The sequence below is a fragment of the Mustela putorius genome, unplaced genomic scaffold (assembly GCF_011764305.1).
Source record: "Mustela putorius furo isolate JIRA1106 unplaced genomic scaffold, ASM1176430v1.1 tig00003913_pilon_pilon_pilon, whole genome shotgun sequence".
In the NCBI taxonomy this organism is placed as follows: domain Eukaryota; kingdom Metazoa; phylum Chordata; class Mammalia; order Carnivora; family Mustelidae; genus Mustela; species Mustela putorius.
Window position 1 is genome coordinate 7479909 of NW_025422060.1, and position 25174 is coordinate 7505082.

A 25174-nucleotide genomic window follows, 5' to 3' on the forward strand; every position below is an offset into this window, starting at 1 on the left:
TAAATAGTTATTTGCATACCTAGTTACAGAAGTTTATATGGGGACCGAGGGTGGGAATAATTGACCTAATTTGGAATTCAGGTCATTTTTCTTCCAGAAATACTCCTGTCTGTTGGACTACATTAGGTAAGTAACAGCTGAACTTTTAAAAATTAACTGGATTAAAAACGGTATCTGCATTTATGTTCTTTTTCATTAGCCTTTGCTGGAGTTTAGCATTTAAATGAAGACTACAGCCTACCTGTAATTATACCATATCACCACATGTATTCCGTATTGCTTTTATTTAATGAAAAAAGCTAATTTCAAGTCTACAGGAAGCTAAGCTGAATACAAAGTCTTAGTGAAGGAGGCCTGATGGTCTTATTTATAAAAACATGGCTACTGTCCTTTGGCCTTAAAACTTCAGGAAAGGCACTTCAAACGGTTTTGTGTTTGCATGTTTCAGTGCCAGAGCGTAGGAGTACACCCTGGCGTCCACGGTCAGATGTTCTTCCGCTACCAGAGCTAGAGGAAACAAAGCACACAAGTTAGATAATGAAGTTCATCAAGGAAAATGCCCTTATCAATCAGTCCGTCTTCACTGAGCTACTACTATGTGCCAGATGCTAGAGATCAAGTGGCAAACGACATTTTCTGCCTTCAAGGATCTTGTTCTAGTGAGAAAGAAGATGAAAGGATATATAAGCAGGATTCCATTTCCAGCAAGAGACAAGAGCAAGAAAAAAGCGTAAAGGGAGAAGATCACACATTCAGGATGATTTTATGTGTTAAAACGGCAACATTCTAAGTTTGTGGATCCATTGTTTGTTCATAGCTCGTTATAGGGCTCAGTGGTGATTCAGTGGTGATTCTTCCATCCCTCATGGAAGGGTTCATTCGTTTTCTCCACCTCTAGGGAGAGGTGTATTTTCTACACATAAGTTAAGCTGTGTGCATGACAGGACTGGAGTTCTAGCAAGAATGAGGTCTTAGGGGCCCCTGGGGGGCTCAATTAGTTAAGCATCTGCCTTCGGCTCAGGTCATGATTCTGGGGTCCTGGGATTGAGCCCTGAGCCCTGCACCTGGCTCCCTGCTCACTGTCTGCTTCTCCCTCTCCCTTTCTCTCTCTCTCCCTCTCTCAAATAAATAAATAAATAAATAAATAAATATAAATATAAATATATATATATATATATATATATATATACACATATTTTTTTTTTTTAAAGAAAGAATGAAGTCTCAGAATCCTACATTGTACAGTGGGCTTTAAGGAGAACTTCTGTATCGCTCAGGTGGAGGTGATCAGACTTGGGATCTGTCACTTGTTTTCCTAGCCACTAGTTTAGGAACATGCTCAGAGATATGTTGATCCTGGAAGGCAGGATTATGGCCTCCTTCTCTGTGCACGGTGGGAGCTTGGTAAGTGTTGAAAACTATTTCTTACAGCAAACAACTCAAAATACCTTCCCAAATGTTACTTGTTGAATAAATGGTTTGATTACTATATTTTGACTCTAATAAAGCTAGGAAAAATGGTTTTTCTTCCCCTTCCTCTTTCTACAAATCTGTCCATCTCTATCTTCCTTCCTCTTCTTTTCTGTCTTCCCCTTGTCTAAGGCTAGAAGCAGGCTGAGTTGGGTGGGAGGGAGAATATTTTTCTGAGACATAAAGCATTTAACATTTAAGCCCTCTAGTGCCAACATTATCATTTAATTCCCTGCTGCCTCTTTGGAGACAGGGGCTACCTCTCATTCCTGTTTAAGGAGAAAAGCGAGGAGAGGCTGTGGAACGTGTTCTGGCTCATGACTAACGCATGGCGGGCGGAGCCTCAGACCCCGGCAAACCCTAAAGACTCTGAGTCGTGCTGTCCGTTACTGGCAGCCAGAGATTTCTCTGGGTAAACCATGGCTTTCTTCGCTGTGAGTGTTTCTAACTCTGAGACTTGGTGCTCTTTACCTCAGGTCTAGTTCTTAAAAAGATAAAGAAGGAAGGGACGCTTTCTGGGAATTCTGAAATCAGTCATTTTTGGAAACTCATACTATACTTACTTTTAAAACAACACGGATATCAGAAATAAAATTATAAGCCACTGGTTCTTACGGAAGGGGTGGAAGAGAGCCCTCAAAGCCTCAGGCCAAACAATGCTTCAAGTTACTTTTCAAAGTAAAAAATTTAAAATATTCAGATTAGAAAGACTATCTGTTTCTTTACAAATGAGCAAACGGGACCCTCCCAGCTGGGCCTCTGTCTCCAGTACAGTACATCCTACTGTCGCTTCATCAGAGCACATTTGTCCACATGACCTTATTTAATTTTTTATCAAATCCCTCTGAGATGGGCTGACTGGGAATGACATGACTGAACTACATGACCAGTGATTTCCTAGGGGTCACACTGCCAGTCTGGCTCACTGTATCACCGTATTGCTCTTCATATACCTCAGTCTTTGTGGAAGGAATATTGTTAAATTCTCCTTTAACTTCTACCCTGCAGAGAACCATCCAGCAGGCACTAGGAAGATCAGCTGAGAGGGATCTGCTTAGGCCTCTGCATTGCCATGGATTAGAGATTTGAGGTATAGAAGTTTTGGCAAATCTGCAGGAATATATCTTGACTCTTCCACAGGAAAAAAACAAAACAACAACAACCCTACTACTCAAAGCTTTCACTTGATGTTCTGCTCACATTTTCAAACTCTGTGCTACCCAGAAACGAAAATTACTGTTGGGGAACTGCAGTTGTACAACAGTTTCTTCGGTATTTGACTTTAATGAGGAAGAATATAATTACAGAAATGGAATTGTTTAGTGCCCCACTGGCTGGGGCCAGGGATGGGGAAACATTGAGGAAGTTGGGGAATAGTCTTAAGAATGCTTACCATCCAGTCTCTTGAGCAGGTCATTCTTTGGTAAGGAAATAACTTCGACAAATTCTAAACAAACAAAGTGCACGTGAAAACAAAGCTGAAGAATAAGAGGGCCTACCAGAACACCACAAAATGCCTGCAGCCATTTCCACTGCGCTAAGCCATACACACGGTCAGCCACTGCCAGCTGGGTAACATACCTCCATCTCCTGAAAACAAACACAAGGACGACATTGGAGAAAGGCTCGCTGTGGGTGCTCGCTGTGCAAGACACACTAGAAGTGTGTAAGAATTCGGCAGAAACTTGGGTCTCTGCTAAGTTCATCTGTGTACATGGTAAAAAGCATTCCAACAGTACAGAACCATTTCTGTTCTCCAAATGTGTAACAGCAACATTTAAAGCATGTTCTAGGAGATACCCGTATGTATTTTTAAGTTGTTAAAATATACAAAAGTCCCCATTTTAACCATTTTTAAAGGTACAGTTCAGTGGCATTAAATTCATTCACGCTGCTATGCAGTTACCAGCACCTTTCTCATCCTCATAAAGAGAAGCTCGGTAGCCATTAAGTAGTACGTCTGCATGCACACTGACCTTATTGTATGTTATATCTCTCTGGATATGTGGAGTTTTGGCAACCTCATATGAGTGGAGTTGCCAGATTTAGGCTTAAAAACATTTTTTTTTCCTTCCTTTTTTAAAGTGAGCTCTATGCCCAAAGTGGGGCCTGAACTCCTGAGCCAGAGGTCAAGAGTCGCACGCTCTACTGACTGGGCCAGCCCGGAGCCCCTGCGGACGCTTTTTTGTCAGGCGGCAAGAAGCACTCAGCACAGTGTTCAGGGTTCATCCCATTACAGCCTGCGCCGGCCTGTCTCCTTAAGGGCTGTACACACACACCACGCGTTGTTTCTCCATGCACCTGCCAGAGGCCACCGATTGGGTACTGTGAGTGCCACTATCCAAACGCTGTGGTGCAAGGATCTGTGCAAGCACTGGCTGTCAGCGCTTTGGGGGTATAGACCCAGGAATGGCAGTGCTCTGAGGACAGCGGACTCTCGCACTGCGGGTCCTGTGCATATTAGCGAGTTTGAACTGTGCATTTAAAATCAGCTGTGGTGGGTGCTGGACCACTCAGGAACACCTGAGCCGGAGAGCAATGGAAAAGTATGGCTGTGACGTGTGTGTGTGTGTGCACGCGTGCATGTGTGTAAGCAGTGCCTTCATTGGGTGGGAGACAACAGGGATGGACAGAGGCATCAAAGTTCGAGTCCAAACTTGCTGAGAAATACAAGAGAGCCAAGAGTTTCCTAAACACTTCTCTATGCAACCCTGTGCACAGTCAGTTGCTGTTATTTATGCCATGTTTGTAATACACACAAAACCAGAAATGAGTGACTCTCAAGATTTTTCATTGTCTACTATTCAGATCTAGGGCTCCTTTTACGAAGTGGGAATAAACTCCACACAGAAAATATGGAAATACTGTAATTTAACATTTTATAAAGCATAAAGATCAGAAAGCACTGAAAGAAAATGCTAAAAGACCTGAAGATCAGGAAAAAAGCCTGGAGCCCTGATGGAAGTATCTACAGGCCCATCATTCTTCTGACAAGTCACATACCGAAATCAGTAGCAAACTGAATGATATTTAACGCAACAGAATCACCTTAAACACACCAACCACACGCTCACCTGGCTTTGGCTTAGGTCTCACGTTTTCAGCATCATCTCCATTAATAGTTACTGTCACGATGTGTGTGGTACAGTTTGTCAAACCTGGATCCATACACACGGCTATGGAGAGAAGCGACAGGTCACCCTGACGGACCCCAGTCACATGCCACTTGTTTCCTTACTTAAATATCTTTGGAAGAAAACGGGGCTCATGATTCCCGGTTAACACAGAACTTGTGAGGAAAGTGACGGCTGGCCCGATTCGCTCAGCAGGGCTGCGGGCCTGCCGAGCACACGCGCTGCCAGCACTCGTGTTTTCCCCTGAGTTCCTCAGTGTGGTGAGTCTGAGCAAAATTAGACACTACGCTAATTAGGTCACGCTGTCAACTCCTTTCGCCATGTCAAGAAAAGAATTCTAGCGAGGTGCGTGGCATGGGGATGAGGTTAAGAAATAAAAGATAAAGCTTAGGATGTGGGAAGCTTGGGAAGGTAACAAATTTCACTTTCTGCTCTAGCTTTGCGGCCTTCCTGTTCAAAGTGGCTCCCTTGCGGGAGGTGGCTTCTGTGTAGAGGATGACCAGATCTAACTAGGACTGCTCTTCAGTGAACTAGCCAAGACAAAAGCCACCTGAATCCCGAGCTTAATGAACATCTATGTTATCTTTTACACACAGAAGAATCTACGCTTCACTAACTTTCAAGAGTTTGTCCCGGAGTGCTCACCTGGACAGCAATACACACCTGGAGAACATTCTGCAACATCACCTTTATAGCCCGTTTCTTCCTCAAGCTCCCGAAGAGCGGCTGCCTCTGGGCTCTCGTTATCATCGATGAGACCTAGAAGTTCAAATCATTTGTGATTTGAGGGGGGCTAGGGAAAGCCAGATTTTTTCAAAACTCTCCTCCTTCTAGTATAATTGCGGTCGAGCTACCTCAGAAGAATCGGAGGACTGTGGAACATGGTTGTACAGGTAAAGCTGACTGAGGTTTGGAACTTTTCTAAGAAAAAAGGGCAAAAGAAGAAAGCCCTCAGCAGATCGAGTAGGTTCCGACAGCTCCCTTCTGTTCATCTTACTTAGACCTCAACTGTTTCCACGAGTGTCTCGGCACTCGTGTTCTGCAGCCTGGATACCACGGATTCCTGTGAGGAGAAATGGCTTCATGGTGTGGGACCACTGGCCTGGGTGACGGAACCACCTATGTGCACCAGCCTGGGAAGCCTGGCACTATTTTCAGTTTCCTCATGTCACAGTGTCACCTATGTGCTTTCCTCCCTTGCACAGGGATTCTGGGGCCTGGAGAGAAATGCTGGCATGAGCATCGTGTGCGAGGGAGAAGCTGAGAGGCTGGTGGACCTGAGGCAGCTAACAGGGAGGCCAAGTGGGGAGGACCTTAGAACTTGGATTATTTTACTCGAAAGGAAATAATGCAATGAAAAAGTAAAATATAGCCTATTCTGTTACTTTTAAAGTTCAGTGAAATGGCAGGTAAATGAGAAGGAAAGTTGGTATGCGTTCTCACGGGCTGGAATTTGTACAAAACCTATACCGCTCATGATAAATAAATGAGATGTAATCTCTTCAGATGGGAACAACCCCATTAAGTCCTACAATGATATACAGCTTCAAATTCTGGATAGCTCAACTTAACTGTGCAACTCAAGAGAATATTCTAATGGAAATTAAGACCATGTCCCTGGCCTGGGCACGTAGAGGAAGATCAAGATGTCTTTTCCATTTACACAGTAAAGAGTCTGACCTAGTTATTACTGTGAATTTCTGGTTGGAGATGGATCACTAGTGATGGAAAATGAACTCAGCTGACAAATTAGAAAAATGCAATTCCTCAAAGAGAAGCTAGAGAGAATGCTGCCAAGAGGTGGCTTGGAAAGGTCGGCTGGGACACCACCCTTGCCTTGCTCTTGGGCTTAGCAGGCCACTAGAATGCGACAGGGCAGCTCGCCGCAGGGATGCTTCTGTTTTACTTAGAACCACAGGCACAGATAAAAAGGTGTTCAGGGTCTAGGCACTGCAGTTCTTGGTGCGGGGTCTGGCGGCCCCTCGGTTCAGAGACTCACCTGCGGGGAACTCTAGGCAATAGCCTCCCATCGGCGGTCGGAACTGCTTCACCAGAACAATGCACTCGTAGTGAAGTGTGCGCTGCAGCACTGGGATGACCGCCACACCTGTGACCGGGAAATAAGACCAAGGAAGATCCCTAATGAAACGTCCGTGAACACTTAGCCCAGGGTCAAGGACACATTCTCGCCTACGCTAACCTCTGCAGAGGCTCATTTCTCACTCTGAAGCAAGCCAGACAAAAGATGGGAGTGGGAGAGGTGGGGGGTTGGGGGCCGGTGAAGGGACATTCATCTCCCTGTGCTTGTATTTCCTTTAAAGAATGAATCAAGTCAGTCCTGCTGTTTGTGGTAAACGCTAGCTACACTGGATTTCACAATTTTAGGATCAAGGACCTTTTCTCCCAAGAGGGAAACGTTTTACGTGGCTTTAGAACAAAACACAGACAAAACCCCACTGCGTTCTGGAAAACACAAATTGCCTACGGGAAGCTCTTGGCTATCCCTTTGCCCCCAACTATCCTGGCAGGCAGAAAAAGCAGCTAAGGCAGCTACTCTGTTAATTTCCAGTAAAAACAGACAACAAAATGAAAGGGAGAAACAGAGATCTACTGCCCAACTTCCTCTAGACCAGAGATGATTTTCAGGATCTTAGCAGTCAAAGCATTTATTTATGCCTGGAAGGGACAGTGAAATGAATGAATAGAACAGTCTTCTCCTAATTCCATTTCCTCATCAACTTATAAAGCAACTGGTCCATCATAATGTAGGGCCAAATATTTTTCCAAATTAAAGACTTTCACCTAGGGCCTCTGAACAGAATACAAAGGATTTCTAAAAGTCTTATCTAGACACAGTATGTGGCTTCAAATTACAGACTTATATTTGGCTATAAATATTCATATACCCTCCCCTCAGAACACTGTACTGAGAAGAAATAACAGGAGGCAAAAGTTATTTATAAAGAAAGCCTGATTGGGATGCCTGGGTGGTGCATTTGGTTAAGCGTCTGACTGCTGGTTTCGGCTCAGGTCGTGATATCAAGGCCTGTATTGGCACAGAGTCTGCTTAAACCCTCTCTCCCTCTGCCCCATACTCCACCCTCCACCCCGCCACGCTCTCTCTCTCGAAATGAATAAATCTATAAACTAAAAAAAGAGACAGCCTGATTTAATCATGTAGCACCGCAAAAAGGAAAGTTAGTTTAATGATAAAAGATCATAATTGAAGAGAACTGCTCTAAGGTCTTGGTTAAAGTAAAAAGAACCCCGCCTCCGGCAATAATGCGCGGTGACCTTCATGAAGAGCTGTAACGGGTTTGCACTCCTACCATCAGCCGACTGTCCTTTCCTGGTTGTACGTTTCACAGTTTCCCAAGTTCTGTTCAGGCAGAGAAGAAAAAAAAATCACTGGTATTACAGAGGGGAATGTCCTTGGGTTTTTGGTCTACAACCAGAACTTTCAAATGCAAAGCATGCAAGTGTGCTAACAATAATGATGAAGAAGACCACAGCCATACACATCGGTATAGGAAACGCCCACTGTGCTTTCCTGATGCTTCTGAAAATTCTTCTGAAGAAAATGTGCCACCCAACTCTAACCCTCTGAGTGCTATCTAAAGACAAGGCCTGTTATTCGCTTGAGCTGCTTTTCAAATCGTTCACTGGAAGTATTTCAGGCTGGGTCATAAATCCATAGGTGAGCAGTTAAGCTGCAAAGCTACTGAGCAGTGTGCAGATTACAGTCCTATGAAAAGTCCAGAGTTTTTGCTAAAAAGAGAGGGTATTTGGTACAATAGGAACTACTGAGCTGTTATTTACATGCGACCTAAAATAACAATTGAAGAAAGCAGGACCATTCCATTTATTCATTGAGGAATTATTAAATTTAGGTAGTGCTCTCTTTTGCATGTATGAGATCTATCTTACCTAAGGGGGAAATGGTCCACAGAGGAAAACGTGAGTAGTGAACAAGTTCCTGCTCCCTTTCCCTGAGTAGCTGTTTCTTTCTGGGGAATGCTGTCCTGAAAATCTAGTTATTGCTGTAATTGTGTCTGAAGGGGAAGGGCATATGAGGGAAATTCCCCTTCTCTCTCTTATCCCTTCAAGAGAAAGGAATAACAGATGGGAGTGAAGAAGCAGATGACCTCTGGATCTAGGAGAAATAAGACATGTGAGTGGTGCTGGAGACCAGGGTAAGAAAGGCATCAAGGTCTGCCTCCCCACAGAGGAGTGGGTTTGAGGACATGGGCTCCCCAGAGGGGCCCTCGCACTTTTGACCTGCTCCTTCTTAAGGATTGGACTGTGCCAAATTTCTATGGAAAAAAATCCAAATATTTACTCTAGTTAAAAAACAAAACAAAACAACCACCCTTCTGGGGGTGCTGGGTGGCTCAGTCAGTTAAGCCTCTGCCTTTGGCTTAGGCTGTGACCTCCAGGTTCTGCTATCAAGTCCTGCATAAGGCTCCCTGCTCAGCAGGGAGTCTACTTCCCGCCCTCTGCCCCTCCCCGCTGCTTGTGTGCTCTCTCGCACGCTCTCTCTCTCAAATAAACAAATAAAATCTTTTAAAAAACAAACAAACCTTTCTTACTATAAACTGTAGATCTTTTGGTGTTATACTCAAATTTTAATGGCAAATGTGTCAAAACGAACCTAAGAAAACCAAATGCTATTATGACAACTCACAACTGCCCAACATTCCGGTTAGTAACAAGAAGCCAACCAACAAGCAATTCTGATCAGTAAATAATACAGGTTGCAGGAGACAAAACACCTTTTGGCATAGGTCTCTCTGTTGTCTCTTAAGGTTAGTTGTAAAGACTGAAGAAGACAGTGCTGAGGAAACTGAAGGTACCACCCCAAAAACACTAGGAATAAGGGAAACAGAAAGAGTACCATCATTATAGTGGTTAAGATCAAGTAAAATAACCAGTAACGAGCCATAAATCAGCAAGGAAATATAAATGCACTTATAAGGAAGCCAGACCAGGAATGCCTCACAAAAGCTCCAATCATCTTCAAGGGACTCTGAGAGAGACATTTGATTGAGTCAGAAAATCTTGGTCTCTGCCTGCCTACCAGCCAACCTCATAGCCACAAACTCCCTGAAACTGTTCTCAGTTGTAAAGCTATGGACTTAAGAGTAAGTTATCTCAAAAGCTTCTTATAGCTCTAGAATTCTGATTCTAGCTAAGTTATTCCGTTTTTTGAGTCTTTGCTATAGGAAAGCCTGTTTTCCCGTATTATGTTGTTGGTCTAGTCAACAAACACAAGAGGCAGGAATGGAAACAAATGAAGACTTTGGCTCTGTCCCAAAAATCCATGAAGGGGCACACTGCCAGCAGTTTTTACACAAAATCAATTCCATATCTTAATCCACAAATAATATGGTGGAACAAAGGATTTTCGGGCTGCTATTTCATCCTTACCGACATGCTTATGTATTGGGTAAGAGATAAAACATTTCATAAGTTTACTCATCACGACCTATGGGAAAATCCAGATTCACTCTCCAAAGCCTGACATTCTAGTACAAAATGATTTGTAAAAGCTCTCTGGAAGTCAGGGGAAGATGTCTACGTGTGAGAACGGAGGTGAGCGTGCGGTAACAGGCCACGTAAACATTCGGGTGCACGCCTCAACTACTGAGACAGGCAATCTGAAGGGGAGATCTGGATGAGAGTAATGTGATTAAAAAGCCTCCAAATAATTCTGATGCACATCCCTGACTCAGAAATGCTGACGGAGGAAAAGGAGTCAGGTGAAGAGATGAACTGGTACAAACCAAGAGGTACTCTTTTGATAAATTAGTGTTAAGGGTTTTTATCTGTTATACACTTAAACAATTTTATAGGGAAAAGAGAGCCAAACCATATCACTACCAACTGGGTTCTCATCTGTCTACATTTTCAGAGAGAAGCATATTTGAGCATACTGTGTTCCTGAGGCCTGGGACCTGGCCACATTTCTGGACTGTGTTCCTGTACCCACTAGTAATTTCCTACTTTGTTCCGCCCATCAGATTCACATCAGATAAGTGTTCTGTATATTCCCCTGTGTTGATGGACTGCAGTGTGCTTAGTTTTCTTATTTTGAGGTTTTAATTTAATAGTGCTATGGAGAGCTTAATGTTTCCTGCAGCTCTCTCACACTGGCACTTAGTAATACTTTTGCTGGCTTAGTAAATGTAATTAAAGTGGTATCAGTTACTACTGGCAAGTGTGCGTACTTTCACACGGAATGTAGATGTACTTCCTCACAAAGAAACCCGTATTCTTACCTGATCACTTAGCAAATGGACTTTTTATATTAACGAATTTATATCATGTAATCTGGATACTAAATTTAGTTCTATTTTTGTATTTTCTCATTTCACTTCATTCCTTTTTATATTTCATTGAAATGCTTAATCTATTTTTAAACTTTTTTTTCTGGTAGTTAATTATAATATAAAAAAATTTCTAAACAGAAAATTGGGGAAACAGAAAAGGTTTACCACACAGCTGCCTCTAATATTTTGCCAGTTTTCCTTCTAGCCTTCTCTTATAAATACATACATACTTATACATACACACACACACACAGAATTTAAAACACGTATCTACCATTTCCTATATTATTATCAACTTAATTGCCTTTCTCATATTGCTAGACTGTCTTCAGAATCTGCTTTGTAGATGACTGCAGAGATTTTACCAAATGAATACACTAAAAAATTATTTTCCCACTTTAGACTGAAGAATTTAGACTGAAGAACTGACTCACGATATTGTATCTGAGGTGTGCAACACAGTGACTCAATAATTAATATTCACCACACCAAGGGTAGTCACCGAAGTTGTTATAGTATCACGGACTATATTCCCTCATACTGTACATCGTATTCTCTTATTACAGTACACTGTTACAGTCACTTCCCAATTTTAAAAATGGTGAGGGTGCTTTCGATTTGTTGTCTTTTTAAATTTTGATGAACATTTTTCAGGCACAAACGTAACTCCAGACAGTGTCAGGAATGTGATCACTTAGGTCGAAGGGTGTCTTGTCATAGTTTCATGGGAACTGGCACATACTGTGAAATGCTTTCCAAAACTCCCTCTCCCCAACCACCAGTTCCCATTTCCACGAGCAAGGTGTAAAGGATAGAGGTTTTACTTCAAACCCAGTACTATCCTCTCCTTAATCCTTCTAGTTTACAAATTAAAAACTGGTGTGACCGGAAGGAGGCACCCTGGATGGTTCATTATTCTGCTGATCAGCTTAAGTGAGCCTTGGCTCCAAATTTCAGGTTCATACAAACCTCCTCAGGGAGAATGGTGTTAAAAATCAATTCTCAATTAGTTGTTATAACATACTGACAGTGTAATTTTATTCAGAGATTATAAGCAATCTAGACATTCTGACAATGGGAAAGCACTGAAATGGGTTTTTCATTTAAGACCAAGTTTATAATGAGGACACTATCAGAGTTTATGCCGAATGCAAAATGGAGACCCGACTGACAACCCAAACACTGTGCATTTTACAAAAGGGAAAAAAATCCTTTACCTTATTTTACCAGTAGGATCCATGTATGTTGTTTTTTCAAGCTTGACCCATTTTCCTTCTGAAATTAACTAAAAGGAGACATTAAATTGGGAAACTTTCAAACTGAGGATTTTATTTAGAAGGTTTGTTTTCTTTCAGATTTTCTCTGCCTGGCCCTCCCAGTGACCACCTATCCCTCCCAGTAGTTGTGTGAAGGTTTTCAGTTCAAAGTATGGCAAGTTTTGTTTCTGAAGGGTGGTTCAGCTTCTTTCTGGAGTTTTGGAAGTGATCCTGGGAGGTGAAAAGAGGTGATAGTTGAAAAACTCTTGGGAGGGTGCAGGGGAGTGGAGAGGGAGAACCAGGAATGAGGGGTTTTCGGGGACCTAGTGTTCTATCCTCTGAGCTGGGCGCTCGTCACACACGTGTGGGCAGAAACTCATCAGTGTGGTTTATGGTCAGCCACCACACCGGGAGGCTGACTGAAGAAACCATGTTCAACAACTGCATTTCCAGGGACACGTGGGTTTCCCACCCCATCCAAGACAGGTGGCCCAGGATTGTTCTCCCTAGACAATGAGTTTCCATTACCTGGACTAACTTACCTATGGCACTATACTGAACTGACAGGAGAGATTCACTGTGGACATAAAGCAGTAGCCTTTTCCTCCCTATCCTATCTCTCACTTCTGGCCAGCAGCAACCTAATAATTATCAGCAGATCTATTCACAGACAACATGGAAAGATTTTAAAATCGTAAACAACTGCAGGAAGATGTCAAGGTCAGAGTTCCAAGGTGAAGGGCTTAAAATTTATCCATTGCAATGGTTCCTGCAGAAAGAGACTTATTAAAAGCTAAATCAAATAACATATAACACAAACATTAGTTCTGGAATTCAGACTACAACTAACAACTTAGATTGTTACCGTTCTTAAACACAGATATTGAGACCATAAACAGCTAACTAAGACGTGATGTGATACCTAAGTATGAAATGTCTAAACCCTAAAACTCACATTATGATTTATTCTTCTACCCAGGGAAGCTTTTAATAAAATTTTGAGAATTTTTGTATTAACAGCCAAAATCCATTTTAAAAACAGCCTCCATTTCATTAGTGCATATCATTCAGAGACATACTATTGCTCCCTTATGTCCCTGGTCCTATAAAGGGAGTAGAAACAGTGTTTAAGAAACTCTTTTTTTTTTTTTTTTAAGATTTTATTTATTTATTTGACAGAGAGAGATCACAAGTAGGCAGAGAAGCAGGCAGAGAGAGAGAGAGAGAGGAGGAAGCAGGCTTCCCGCTGAGCAAAGAGTCCGATGCAGGACTTGATCCCAGGACCCTGAGATCATGACCTGAGCTGAAGGCAGCGGCTTAACCCACTGAGCCACCCAGGCGCCCCGAAACTGTCTTTAAGAATTAAATACACAGGGGTGCCTGGGTGGCTCAGTGGGTTATAGCCTCTGCCTTCAGCTCAGGTCATGATCCCAGGGTCCTGGGATCGAGCCCCGCATCGGGCTCCTGGGGCTCTCTGCTCCATGAGGAGCCTGCTTCCCCCTCTCTCTCTGCCTACTTGTGATCTCTATCAAATAAATAAATAAAATCTTAAAAAAAAAAAAAGAATTAAATACAAGCATCTGAAACAACAGTTCCTACATTTCATTTAAACTCAGCTCTGGGAAGGGGGGTGCAGAGAGGAGAAAGGGAAGTAAAAACCAATTTATACCTCCTCTGAAATAATAGACTGTTTGGTATTTTGAGGAGGATCCGCTGGTTCTTGGTTCTCCATTTTCAAACTACTTCGTCTTTCTAGTCCTCAGGCGGGAAGTTCACGCTGGAAGATAATAAAATTTGTTTAGGCTACATTTATTTTTCTGAATTAAACATTTGTTCAGAGGCCACCAGTCAGAGTACTTAAATGGTGGAAAACTTTTCTGACGTCGTCAAAGCCGCTTTTCTCACGTGAACCTGGGAGGACTGCCCCAGGAGTCCTGCCTGGCCAAGGCCCCAGGAAACATCCAGGGAAGAACCCTCAGCCATCCTAGTCAGATTCAGCTCATCTTAGCTAAGCTCTTATTGGGTGGGCGCTAGGCACTTAAACATACATTCATGGATTTTTTGACTCTAAATTTAAAAGCTTTCCAAGGGGGAAACAGTACAAAAATTGTATACCACTCCCCATTCCCACCCCTTCACTGCTGTCCCTTATCTACCTTTGACAGCTCAACTGTAAGCCTTGTATGAGCTGCCTGATTTTACCTCCCACACATCTTTTTTTTAAAACTTGTGGTAAGTGGTTATACCATTTTAATAATATTAAATTGTGCAGCTCAGTGGAATGAAACACATTTACATTGTGGCCTGTTCACTTTCAAGTTTCAACATGTATCGAAGTCACAGCTGTGCATGAGTTGGCCAGTAGCACCAGCTCTGTTGCGGAAGCAGGCCCTGTCCCGTTCCACGTGTTGTACACTACTCCAGTCTCTATTCTTGGCTTATTCTCCTGTTTTGTATACCCTGAATGTCTGAAAATCTTCTTCTTCCCTCAAAGTGGACTGACTAACCTGGCTGCATATAGAAGTATGGGCTGAAAATCACTTTCTATCAGAAATATGGAGGCCTTGCTCAGTTGTCTTGCGTTGCCTGCTGTGACATCCAAACCTTTTTCTATGGGGCCTATTTTATTTCTCTGGAAACCTGTAGTTATTCATGTCTTTGTGTTGATGTTATTGTATTGGGATCTCAAATGGGCCCTTTCTTATTTTTATTGAGGCATAGTTGGCATACAATATTTTATTAGTTTCTGGGGTACAACATAGTGGCTCAACGTTTATATAATTTATGAAGTCATCCCCAGGAAAATCTCGCTACCATCTGTCCCCATATAAACTTGCTACAATATTATTAACTATATTCTCTGTGCTGTACATTGCATTCCCGTATCTCATTTATTTAATAGCTGGAAGTCTGTATCTTTTGTTTGTGTTTTTGAAGATTTACTTTTGAGAGAAAGAGCAAGTGCTCACAACCATGTGAGGGACCAAGGGAGACTGAGATAGAGAAAGAGAGCGAGCCTCAAGCAGATTTCTCCCAGCTGAGCTCTGAACCTGTCGAGGTTTGATCTCACAACCCTGAGATCATGATCTGAGCCAGAATCAAGAGTTGAACACTTAACAGTCTGAGCCACGCAGGTGCCCCTGTAAGTTTGTACCTTTAATCCCCTTCCCCTGTTTTGTCAATGGGTTCTTTCAATCTGAGAACCATACTGTGCTTTATGGGGAATTTTTCTTGAAATATTTCATTGATAATCTCCTCCCTTCTATTCTCTCTGTTCTTTCTTTTACGAACTGGTATTTAGCTGTTAGACTTCCTGAACTGATCCTCTGTCTTGTCTTTTTTCAATCCTATTTTCTATTTCCTCATTATTCTCTCTACAGTTCTCAGTGGCCACTCCAGTGCTTTACTGCTCTTAAGATCTATAGTTCCCTCACCTACTGTACCTCCTAACGTTCGCTATGTTTACTCCAGGGAAGATACCATCAACATCAACTATCCTAACAAATGTCTTGGAGGAAAGAGTGTCTTTGCTTTCTCCCTTTCTTCCCTTCCTTTCTTTGATTTTATTTATTTATTTGACAGGGAGAGAGAGAACAAGCAGGGCAAGAAGCAGGCAGAGGGAGAAGCGGGCTCCCTGATGAGCAGGGAACCCGATGAAGGGCTCAAATCCAGAACCCTGGGATCATGATCTGAGCTGAAGGCAGATGCTTAACCCACTGAACCACCCAGGCACCCCACTCTGTTTCTTCTGAGACCTAAAGTAGTAATATCACATTTGCAATTTTTATCTCAGATGGCAAGTACTGTCCATCCTAAAATACACCCAACAAAACAAACACATTTAACCTTCTCACAACCCTATTCTCTCCTTCTGCCTTGCTAGACTTCTCAAAAGAACAGATGATACCACTGTGTGCACTTACTCAGCCCAGTGCAGTCTAGTCCCTTACCATCTGCCTATCTACTCCATCTACCCATCACCCCCACACCCCAAGCTAGAAATAGAGATAGCTCCAATCCCTTATTCTCCTTCACCAACTTATAATTTATCCATTGTAAGTACTAAAAATTCTGTCTCTAACATTTCTTAAAAGTGTCCTATCTTTACCATCACTGCTCTGGCTGAAAACCTCCCACCTGGGATGAAATTTCCAAAGTCATCTCCTCGACGTTAGATTTTTCTTTATGTTGTCCAGTGTTCAACACTGCTCACAGTTGTGTTGGTATAGAAATACCTAAAAATTACTGCTGAATAAATGAAGGAAGATGGGACACCTGGGTGGCTCGGTTGGTTAAGCATCTGCCCTTAGCTCAGGTCATGATCCCAAGGTCCTGGAATCCAGTCCTCCATCAGTTTCCTTGCTCAGTGGGGAGCCTGCTTCTCCCCTTGCTTGTGTGCTCCCTCTCTGACAAATAACCAAATAAAATCTTAAAAAATAAATAAATGAAGGAAGGAGTAAAATGAACCTGGCTGGGAAAGTCTAGACAGCCATTCTGTTCCTAAGTAAATTAGGTTAGTTTAGGACCTGCTTAGACTTACTTTGAAGAATAGTTCTTTGTCTACTTGTCTTTATTTGACTAACTTAGTTAAACTCAATTTCAAAATTGTCTTGGCACATAGTTTTAAAGAGATTCACACTTCTTGATTTCAAAAGTCACTATAAAATCCACAGTAATCAAGATGGTGTGGGTACCTGCATAAGGACAGACATATCAGCTGATGGAATAGAGTCCAGAATTAAACCCACATATTTATATGGTCTAATGATTTTCAACAAGAATGCCACCATTTGGGAAGTGTGGGTGGCTCAGTGGGTTAAGCCTCTGCCTTTGGCTCAGGTCACCATCCCTGGGTCCTGGGATCTAACACCGTATCAGGCTCCCTGCTCAGCAGGAGACCTATTTCTCCCTTTCCCACTCCCCTACTTGTGTTCCCTCTCTTACTGTCAATTAAATTAAAAAAAAAAAAAAAAAAAAAGAATACCACCACTCAAGGCGGGTAACAAATATCCTTTTTCAAGAGCTTGTTCTGGGCTTAGATACATACATTCATAAGAATGAAAAAGAACCTCACAGGTGCCTTGGTGCCTTAATCAGTTGAGCGTCTGACTCTCGATTTCACCTCAGGTCATGATTTTGGGGTCACTGGCCCTGCATCGGCCTCTACACTTGGTGCAGAGTCTGCTGGCGATTCTTTCTCTCTCTGTTTCTCCCCCCCTAGCGCTCTTGTGCTAAGTAGATGGGATCTTCAGAAAAAAAAAAAAAAAAAAAAAAGAAAGAAAATGAACCTCTACCTAACACTGTGTATAAAAATTAACTCATAATGGACAACTAATGTAAGAGCTAAACCTACAAAATTCTTAGGAGAAAGCATAAGTGTAAATCTTCATGATCTTAGGTTAGGCAATGATCTCCTAGATGTGGTCCGCAACACACCAGCAACCAAAGAAACTACATATCAACTGGACTTCCTCAAAAGTAAAAACTTGTGTGCTTCAAAGGATACCAACAAGAGAAAAAAACAATCCATAGAATGGGAAAAAAAAGTCTGTAAATTTGATAGGAGAACTGTGCCTGAAATGTGAAAAATCTCAGAATACAATAATTAAAAAACAACCTAATTAAAAATAGACAAGGACCTAAATAGACATTTTCCCAAAGAAGATATACAAATGGCCAATAAGCCCATGAAAATATGTTTGGGATTTTTAGCCATCAGAGGAAGGCAAATCAAAACCACAATGAGATACCACACTTCACCCCTACTATGGAGATTATAATAAAAGGTGGAGAATAACAAGTGGCAGTGAGGATGTAGAGAAACTGAGACCCTCATATGCTGCTGGAAGGATTGCAAGATGGTGCAGCCATTTTGGAAAACGGTCTTCAAAGGGTTAACCAGAGTTTCCATATGACCCAGCAATTTCACTCCTAATATATACCCAAGAGAAATGAAACAAACTCTCATAAAAACTTTTACATAAATGTTCATCACAGTATAATTTGTGATACCCCCAGAGTGGAAACCACCTAAATGTCTATCAATTGATGAGTAAATAAAATGTGGTATATCCATTCAATGGAATACTATTCACCCATAAATAGAGTGAAGTACTGACACCTGCTACAAGATAGATGAACCTTGAAAACATTATGCTAAGTGAGAGAAGCCAGATACAGAAGGCCAAATATTTTAAGATTATATATATGAAATACCCAGAAGAGCAAATCTAGAGATACAGAAAGCAGATTAGTTAGTAGTTGCCAAGGGAACGGGGGGAAGGAGAATATAGGGAGTGACTACTTGCCAGTATGGGGCTTCTTTTTGATGAAAGGTGTTCTAGAACTTAGTGGTGACGGTGGCACTATTTTGCAAATACACTAAAAACCATGGAATTTTACAGTTTAAGAAGGTGAATTTTATGGTATGTGAATTGCATCTCAATTAACAATCACTACCTTTGCAGTCTTTAAATCCCCAAGAGACAAGCAGTTGGGTTGTTGAAAGCCACAGTAGATCCAAAGAATGACCAAGTCTAGGAGACTAGTTCACGGAACTTTGCTTTGGATTCAACAGGCTAATAATACATACATGGCATTACTGTACCCAAGTGATCATTTTACTGTCTACTGGGTGTATATTTTGCCTGATACTCAATATATATTTCTGTTGTAAAATTAAATGTATTTCTGTTGTATCATGAGATTAATCAACATTGTTGCCTGAAGATTATTTTGTGGGTAAACCGAGGAATTCAATTTCCAGTAAGAACTTTGCCAAAAAAGTAAAACTTGAGGGATTAGGGAAGAAAGAAATGACTTTATGCTAAAGAAATAAAAACCACTTAATGAAGACAGAAAGAAATGTGTATACATTTTCACACTCGTTTAACCATAAAGAAGTATGCACAAATTGTATTAATGTTTATAAAAAATGAATTATCGACTGGATCTTAAGTAACTTGGCTAGAGCACCCTGTGGCAAAGGGGCTGGAATTCCTGTGAGGGGTGTCCTCAGTGCTGGAAACGCAGTAGTACACTGTACAAATGCCCTGCCTACCAGGAGCTTACTTTCTGGTGGGAGGAAGGGGAGAAAACTGAGGAATATACAAAATTTACATTAGAGACTCTTAAGCTTTACAGAGGAAGATGAAGAAGAGTAGAGAAGGTGCAGGGCAGGTGCTGGTATCTTCATGACGTGATCAGGGAAGCCTCCTTTGATTTGGTGACGTCTGAATAGACGCTAGAAAGTTAAATAAACAGTAAGCTATGTGCGTATTTAGAAACAATCATTTAGCACAGTGACTATATGCCTATAGCGTAACAAAAGAGGCAGTTATTCCTGGTAAACTTTTAACTAGCATTAGTTTACATATGGCAAATAATTTACATCGTTAGGCAATCAAAGCAGTCTGCTGATCCAGAGGAACACTAACCACAGGTTAAATCAAAGGCTGGCTACTGGTCATTGCCTGAGTGGTCTCTAGAACTAGATAAAAGAACTTTCTCTACCTAGATTTTTATCTTTCAGATTTCCATTTCCTCCCTATTAGGAACATATACATCACAGAAAGAATATTTCCTCTGCTTTTAATTCTGTCACTCGAGAGAAACTTTTAGGCATCCAAGGGAACCCATTTAGTCCACGATGTAATCTGAAATTTACATGCAAGATGGTTGGATTAAGTAAAATTTCGACCTCCTTTTGAAAAGTTGTATTTTTGACCCCAAATAACTTTTCTGATGCCTACCCAAACTTCTTAAAAACAAAACTGCAGACCTCAAAAGGCTGAACACCACCAGAAGTTCGTAAAAGAAGAGTTAGATCATCTGTAACTTTTCTGTTACAAGGGTTCCTAATCTGGACTCCCAGAAAGTCTAGACAAAATGGAGGTCATCCCCCATCCCCAGGTGAGTATATAGGGGCAAAGGGGCCACTAGCTCCTTCAGATTTACATATAACTTTAAGGCATTTAAATTATCTGCTAGGCCCCCTTATCTTTATCTCTAGCTGCCTCCAGACTGTAAAAGGCATTGTTGATGGCCAAAAGGTGGAAAGTACTATTCTGAAGGATGATCCATCATTTAAACAGTTTAGTTAAACTCTATTATACCAGTCTCAGTAATCAAAAGATGGAAGTTTTGGTCAGCAAATGTTAAGCTATAAACAGTTGTTTCAAACAGACTGTATTAAAAAAAAATTTAAGCTAGACTATTAGAGAGCTAGGAAGACAACAAATTACAGACATAAATTACAAAAAAGGAAAAAAAAAGTGGGAAGCAGGGCTGAGCCTCTCCAGGGTAATTGGAATGCAATCAGCCCCAAGAGGCAACAGTATTTTGAAGCAATCTGCTGACAGTGTAAATAACCAAAAAATGTGGTAAAAGGGTGATTTCAAAATAATTTCTTTATTCTGCGATTCCCAAAATGTTCAGGATTATAAAAGCATCTCAAAAATACTACTGAAACAGAAAAAAGAATATTATTTTTAGCACCATTTCAAAACTGGAAGCTAAATGGTGCCATGTGGGGACTGGTCCCTACAAGTAAGGCTGTACAGAAAGAAACAAGGCTCCATTGCGCGTCGAACCCTCCTGTCTCAGTGACTGTGATAAAGCTTTCCTGAGCTGACTCCATCCTATTTTCAGATTTAAAAGTAAAGTGTAATGTAAATTTTATCCACTCCCTTAGCTAGAATTTCAAGTCATTTACATTTTGCTGCTAAGCTGCTAAGATGTACATGTTATACTTAAAATAATACCCGTGTACATAATGTTGTGTTCTTCTGTTTTAACTCACATAATCTGTTTTATGTAGTTTTTGTTTGGTCTGAACACTGAAGGTCTATGATATGTTAGCTGTATTTTTTCAGGGCACCAGAAGCTCTCATGAGGGAAGACATCACAGGATTCTTAGAACTGCCATACAGTGGTAGGCAGGAGGTTAACTGACTTTATGAGAGGGGCAGTTCAAATGTTTGAAACACACACACACACAGAAAGTGCAAACTGACCCATAATCCTGCCCTTGGGGACCTCATAGTTGGACACACAAGGAACCAGAAGGGTAAATGTCTATTACAGAGATAAATACCAGGGTGTTTTAAGTGAGCAACAAATCACATCCACTTGGGAGGCAGGGAAAGTAATAGACTTTGAAGAGTTGACCACTACTAAGAGGCCATTTGATATTAAGATATGATTTAGACACCGAGACAGGGAAAGCATTTCAGGAAGGAACCACATGAAAAACAGAAACACTAATTAGGGGAAGGGTTGAGAAATTACTATAGTAGAGTTTGGCAAGCTCTGTGGTTCCCAATCTTTCCCTCCCACACCCTCTCCTCCTGCAAACTAACCCCACATGATGGGTGATGTTAACATATGCAAACGCATTTCTAAGGGCTTACACAGATTTGGCTCCATGCCTGCCTCCTCTCCCAAATTTGTGGGCAAATAAAGAGCCCCAAAACGCGGGCATGCCACAAGCTCTTGCTACTGTGTAAGCGCCTCTTGGGGATAGCACTTAAAAATTCTCCACTGAAGGGAGGAAGAAAAATGATTATTTTTTCACAATCTTGGGTATTTCAGTACTAGTAACAACAGCTGAATTCAGGTTAAGTGGGAGCGGAGTTTGCACTCAGGCTTCTCATTATTCAGTTATTACCATATTGGAATCCCTACGGTTTGCTGAAGTTGCAAAGTGAAGCAAAAAAATCAAGAAATAACATGCTGGCGACTCTCTCCCAGATAAAAGTTGAGTATTGTAAACACTGTTTACGTTCAACCAAATAAAAGGTGTAGAAGCTCAAATCACAAGCAAAGCTTCTGACTGACCAAGGTCAGGCAGTTGAAACAGTTTAATAATTGGATTGAGATATTTCCAATAAGGCATTTTGAAAGAAATTAAGTGGGAGAGGATTAATTTTTGCAAAAATAACTTTATGACTGTGTAAGTCAAGCATCAAATGCTTAGGCCTGTCCAAGATGTCACCCCACATTCTTTCAGAATAATTACACAGAAAAGCCATGTGATTTATAATAAATAAGTAATCAATTGGGATAGTTACATTTAATGGTCTTGGTTATAATCATAAAAATTTTAAAAACTTAATTTTTTAAAAGATATTTTGATCATTCCTTCTTTTGTACCACTTATAGCAAAATTTTGGGTCCGTCTCAAATGGATCCGCTTTACGTGAACTCTCCTTTGCTGACAACAATTATCCTCAGATACTAAAGACTTCCTGTAATTTGTTAATTATGGAAAGCCACCGAGTTTCTTTTCTTTTCTGGCAGATGTGGGGGTTGGATGGGCAGAGAGGTAACATTTTCCTGAAATGAGGCTACTTGGTGATTTATAATCATTACTTTTAGTTTGGGTTGTGGACTAATTACCCTTGGGAGGGTTAATTGGTTACAGCTGTACAATGAGCCCAGTAAAGAACCTCTTGCAATAGCTCAAGCAACAGATACCATAGGTTTGGTCTAGGGTGGTAGCGGTGGCAAGGAAACAGACTTAATTCCTTGCATATGAAACTTTATTACCTGTCCTAAACGAGTGTCTACGGAAGGGGTTTTCAAAGCTAATTCCGAGAAGTTCTTAAAGGACTTTGGGGCTTCAGGAGAAAGGGGTGGTACAGTCTTTAAATATGGACACACTGAGTTTGAGATGTTGACATGATATCCAAGTGGATAAAAACAGCAGGTAGATGGAAGTATTAATTTAGAAGGATTAGTCATGTGGGTTCAGGGCAGGAAATGTTTTCCATTATTTAATTTAAAATTACACAATAAACCCCCTCCCCCACAATCATTTAGCTACTGATATTTTTAGGCATGCATGAGAAAAAGCAACTATTTCCATTGTTGTAAAGGTTTTATTGAAGAGACTTGAGAATAAACACTTCATGGCTAAGTGAAGAAAAGACAAACATGGTGGCTAAAAAATAATCAAAGGGAATTTAGCTGTATCCATTCACAACACCAGAGCATCCCTTTGTAATGTTGATTTTTTTGAGGCTAGTTAAATGTGTAACTAGTTAACTTAAAAAATCAACTGTAATACTAAAAAGTCACCAAACTCACTTCTAAAGTATATAGCCCAAATAAAAGACATCTGTAACAAATTCCGTCCCTGTAGTATTTATATTTAAGTTTACAAACTTGACTGCTTCTCTACAAATAACCAGTTCTGTACTAATGCTTTGCAGTTGCCTCTAACTCTACCCTCAAGTTTCCTGGGCTGTTAACATATTACTCCTCCCAGAAGGATTATATTCCCAGTTTCTACTTTCTTCTATACATCTATTAATTCCTATCTCCAACATAAAATACCTTACCCTAATTCGCCTCATCAATGCTAATAATTCCTTCAGCAGCAACCTATTTACTCCTAGGTCAAATCAAAACGCACATCTGGACTGATTGCTCCATTCAGCTTTAGGTCTCCCTTAGATCTGGCAGTCTGGCATAATTCTCTCACATCTATGGAATATTGCTTCATTTCCCCCTCAAAACAGAAAGCACTACATAATCCTGGATCTCAGAAGTCCTTAGGAAAAACTACTGCCGCCCCTCCCCCAGCATACACTGCCACATTGTAACTTACCTCTGCTTTGAAAAACTTATCTTTAAAAATGATGCTCCCAACTAAACCACTTAGCCAGTAACATTTTTGAGAAAAACAAAACATGAAACTCTTTGGGGGAGGAGTTTCTAACTCCAAATAGGCAGAGGATCCTATAATTATCCTAATGAATACTTTTCTGAAGAGGCCTGTAGACGGTGGGGTTCCCCCCTCTTTCTAACCTAAAACTGCTCAGACGGACCAGAGTGTGCCGTTTTAACGAGGTACCTAAAATGTGTGCCCTTAGACAGACGTGACGGGGACAAGCCCAAGTCAAATTACTCAGCAGCTAGAATCTGATTCTTCTGCAGAAACAAACAAAAGTGAACTTCTAAAATATTCTATTGTCTGGTCGCCATCTGATACGGAAGGAATAAGGAAAATAACAGTGATGGAGAAAAGAGGAGGGAAAAAGAATGATACTGCAGATTTCACTAGACTAGAATTCTTCCAGTCTTAGGATTCCAGCATGGCCCGGCTACTGATACCATCTGGCTGTATTTTTCCAGGCTGCTACTTTGGCAGGGCTGGGATAAATGAATTTCACGCTCAAAGGAGTCACCTCTCCCCCCTTTCGTCGGTTCCCCCCCAATTTCTCTCTCCTCTTCTACCTTCTCAGGAGCGGACGGGCAGGGTTCTCTCCCTCTCTCTCAAAATCCTCCTTCACGAACGAAGAAGAGGTGCCATTCCCCCCTTTGCAGATGCTTCAACCACCGCACCCACATGAACAGGTAACTGCGGTGTTTCCTGCTTTCTCTGCACCGAAGAGCCCGAGCCCAAGCTCTTCTACCCAGCCTCTGGTTCTCACTAAACTGGCCCTCCTTTCCGCGCCTTCGCGGCGGCCGCCTCCTCGCTTTCCGGGACGCGAGCCCAGTCCGCAGACTGGGACACGCGCGCGCGCGGCTGCCGGCACGCACCAGAAGTACTCCCTCCCTCGTCCCCAAAGAGCGGACTGTACAGGATTGGCCCGCGCCCAGTTACCTACTCCAAGTGTGGGGTGAAGGGGAGGGTACTCCTTTGGGGAGGGGGACGAGAGAAGAAAGCACGAATCCGAGGCAGCAATCTCAGAAGACCCGGTGCTACTGCTTCAGGCACAGCCGCACCTCGCGGTGATAAGAGGATGTGCGCTCGGCCCCTCCCGGCACCCGTAGAATCCCCCGCCCGTAACCTTGCCTGAGACAATTACCTTCCGGGGCGGTGCGCGTCTTAGAATCTCGTTCTTCCCACGTCCGGAATTCCTTTTTCGGGACGGGAACGCTTTGTGTGTGTGCGTCTGTGTGCGTGTGTGAGTGAATACTGAAAGGACGCACCGCGACGCTCCTCGCTCTCTTTTAGGCCCCCACCCCCTTACTTTAT

At 41.8% G+C, this 25174-nt stretch overlaps 1 protein-coding gene across 6 annotated transcripts; it reads right to left on the reverse strand.

Moving 5' to 3' along the window:
* Window positions 1-267: 267 nt before the first annotated feature.
* Window positions 268-25142, reverse strand: NUDT5 (nudix hydrolase 5). Of its 6 annotated transcripts, none has more exons than XM_004774894.2 (10): window positions 25005-25142; window positions 13859-13966; window positions 12151-12218; window positions 7934-7983; window positions 6604-6711; window positions 5268-5363; window positions 4545-4646; window positions 3052-3060; window positions 2864-2917; window positions 268-507 (listed from the first exon to the last, which is right to left on the reverse strand). In XM_004774894.2, exons 2-10 carry the CDS (start codon window positions 13919-13921, stop codon window positions 398-400), a joined length of 660 nt encoding a protein of 219 aa, XP_004774951.1. In that variant the 5' UTR covers window positions 13922-13966; window positions 25005-25142; the 3' UTR covers window positions 268-397. The 6 variants fall into 6 exon arrangements, with proteins under 6 accessions (XP_004774951.1, XP_004774950.1, XP_004774952.1 ...); XM_004774893.3 differs by lacking the exon at window positions 25005-25142 and adding an exon at window positions 24804-24961; XM_004774895.3 differs by lacking the exon at window positions 25005-25142 and adding an exon at window positions 24800-24956.
* Window positions 25143-25174: the final 32 nt, after the last annotated feature.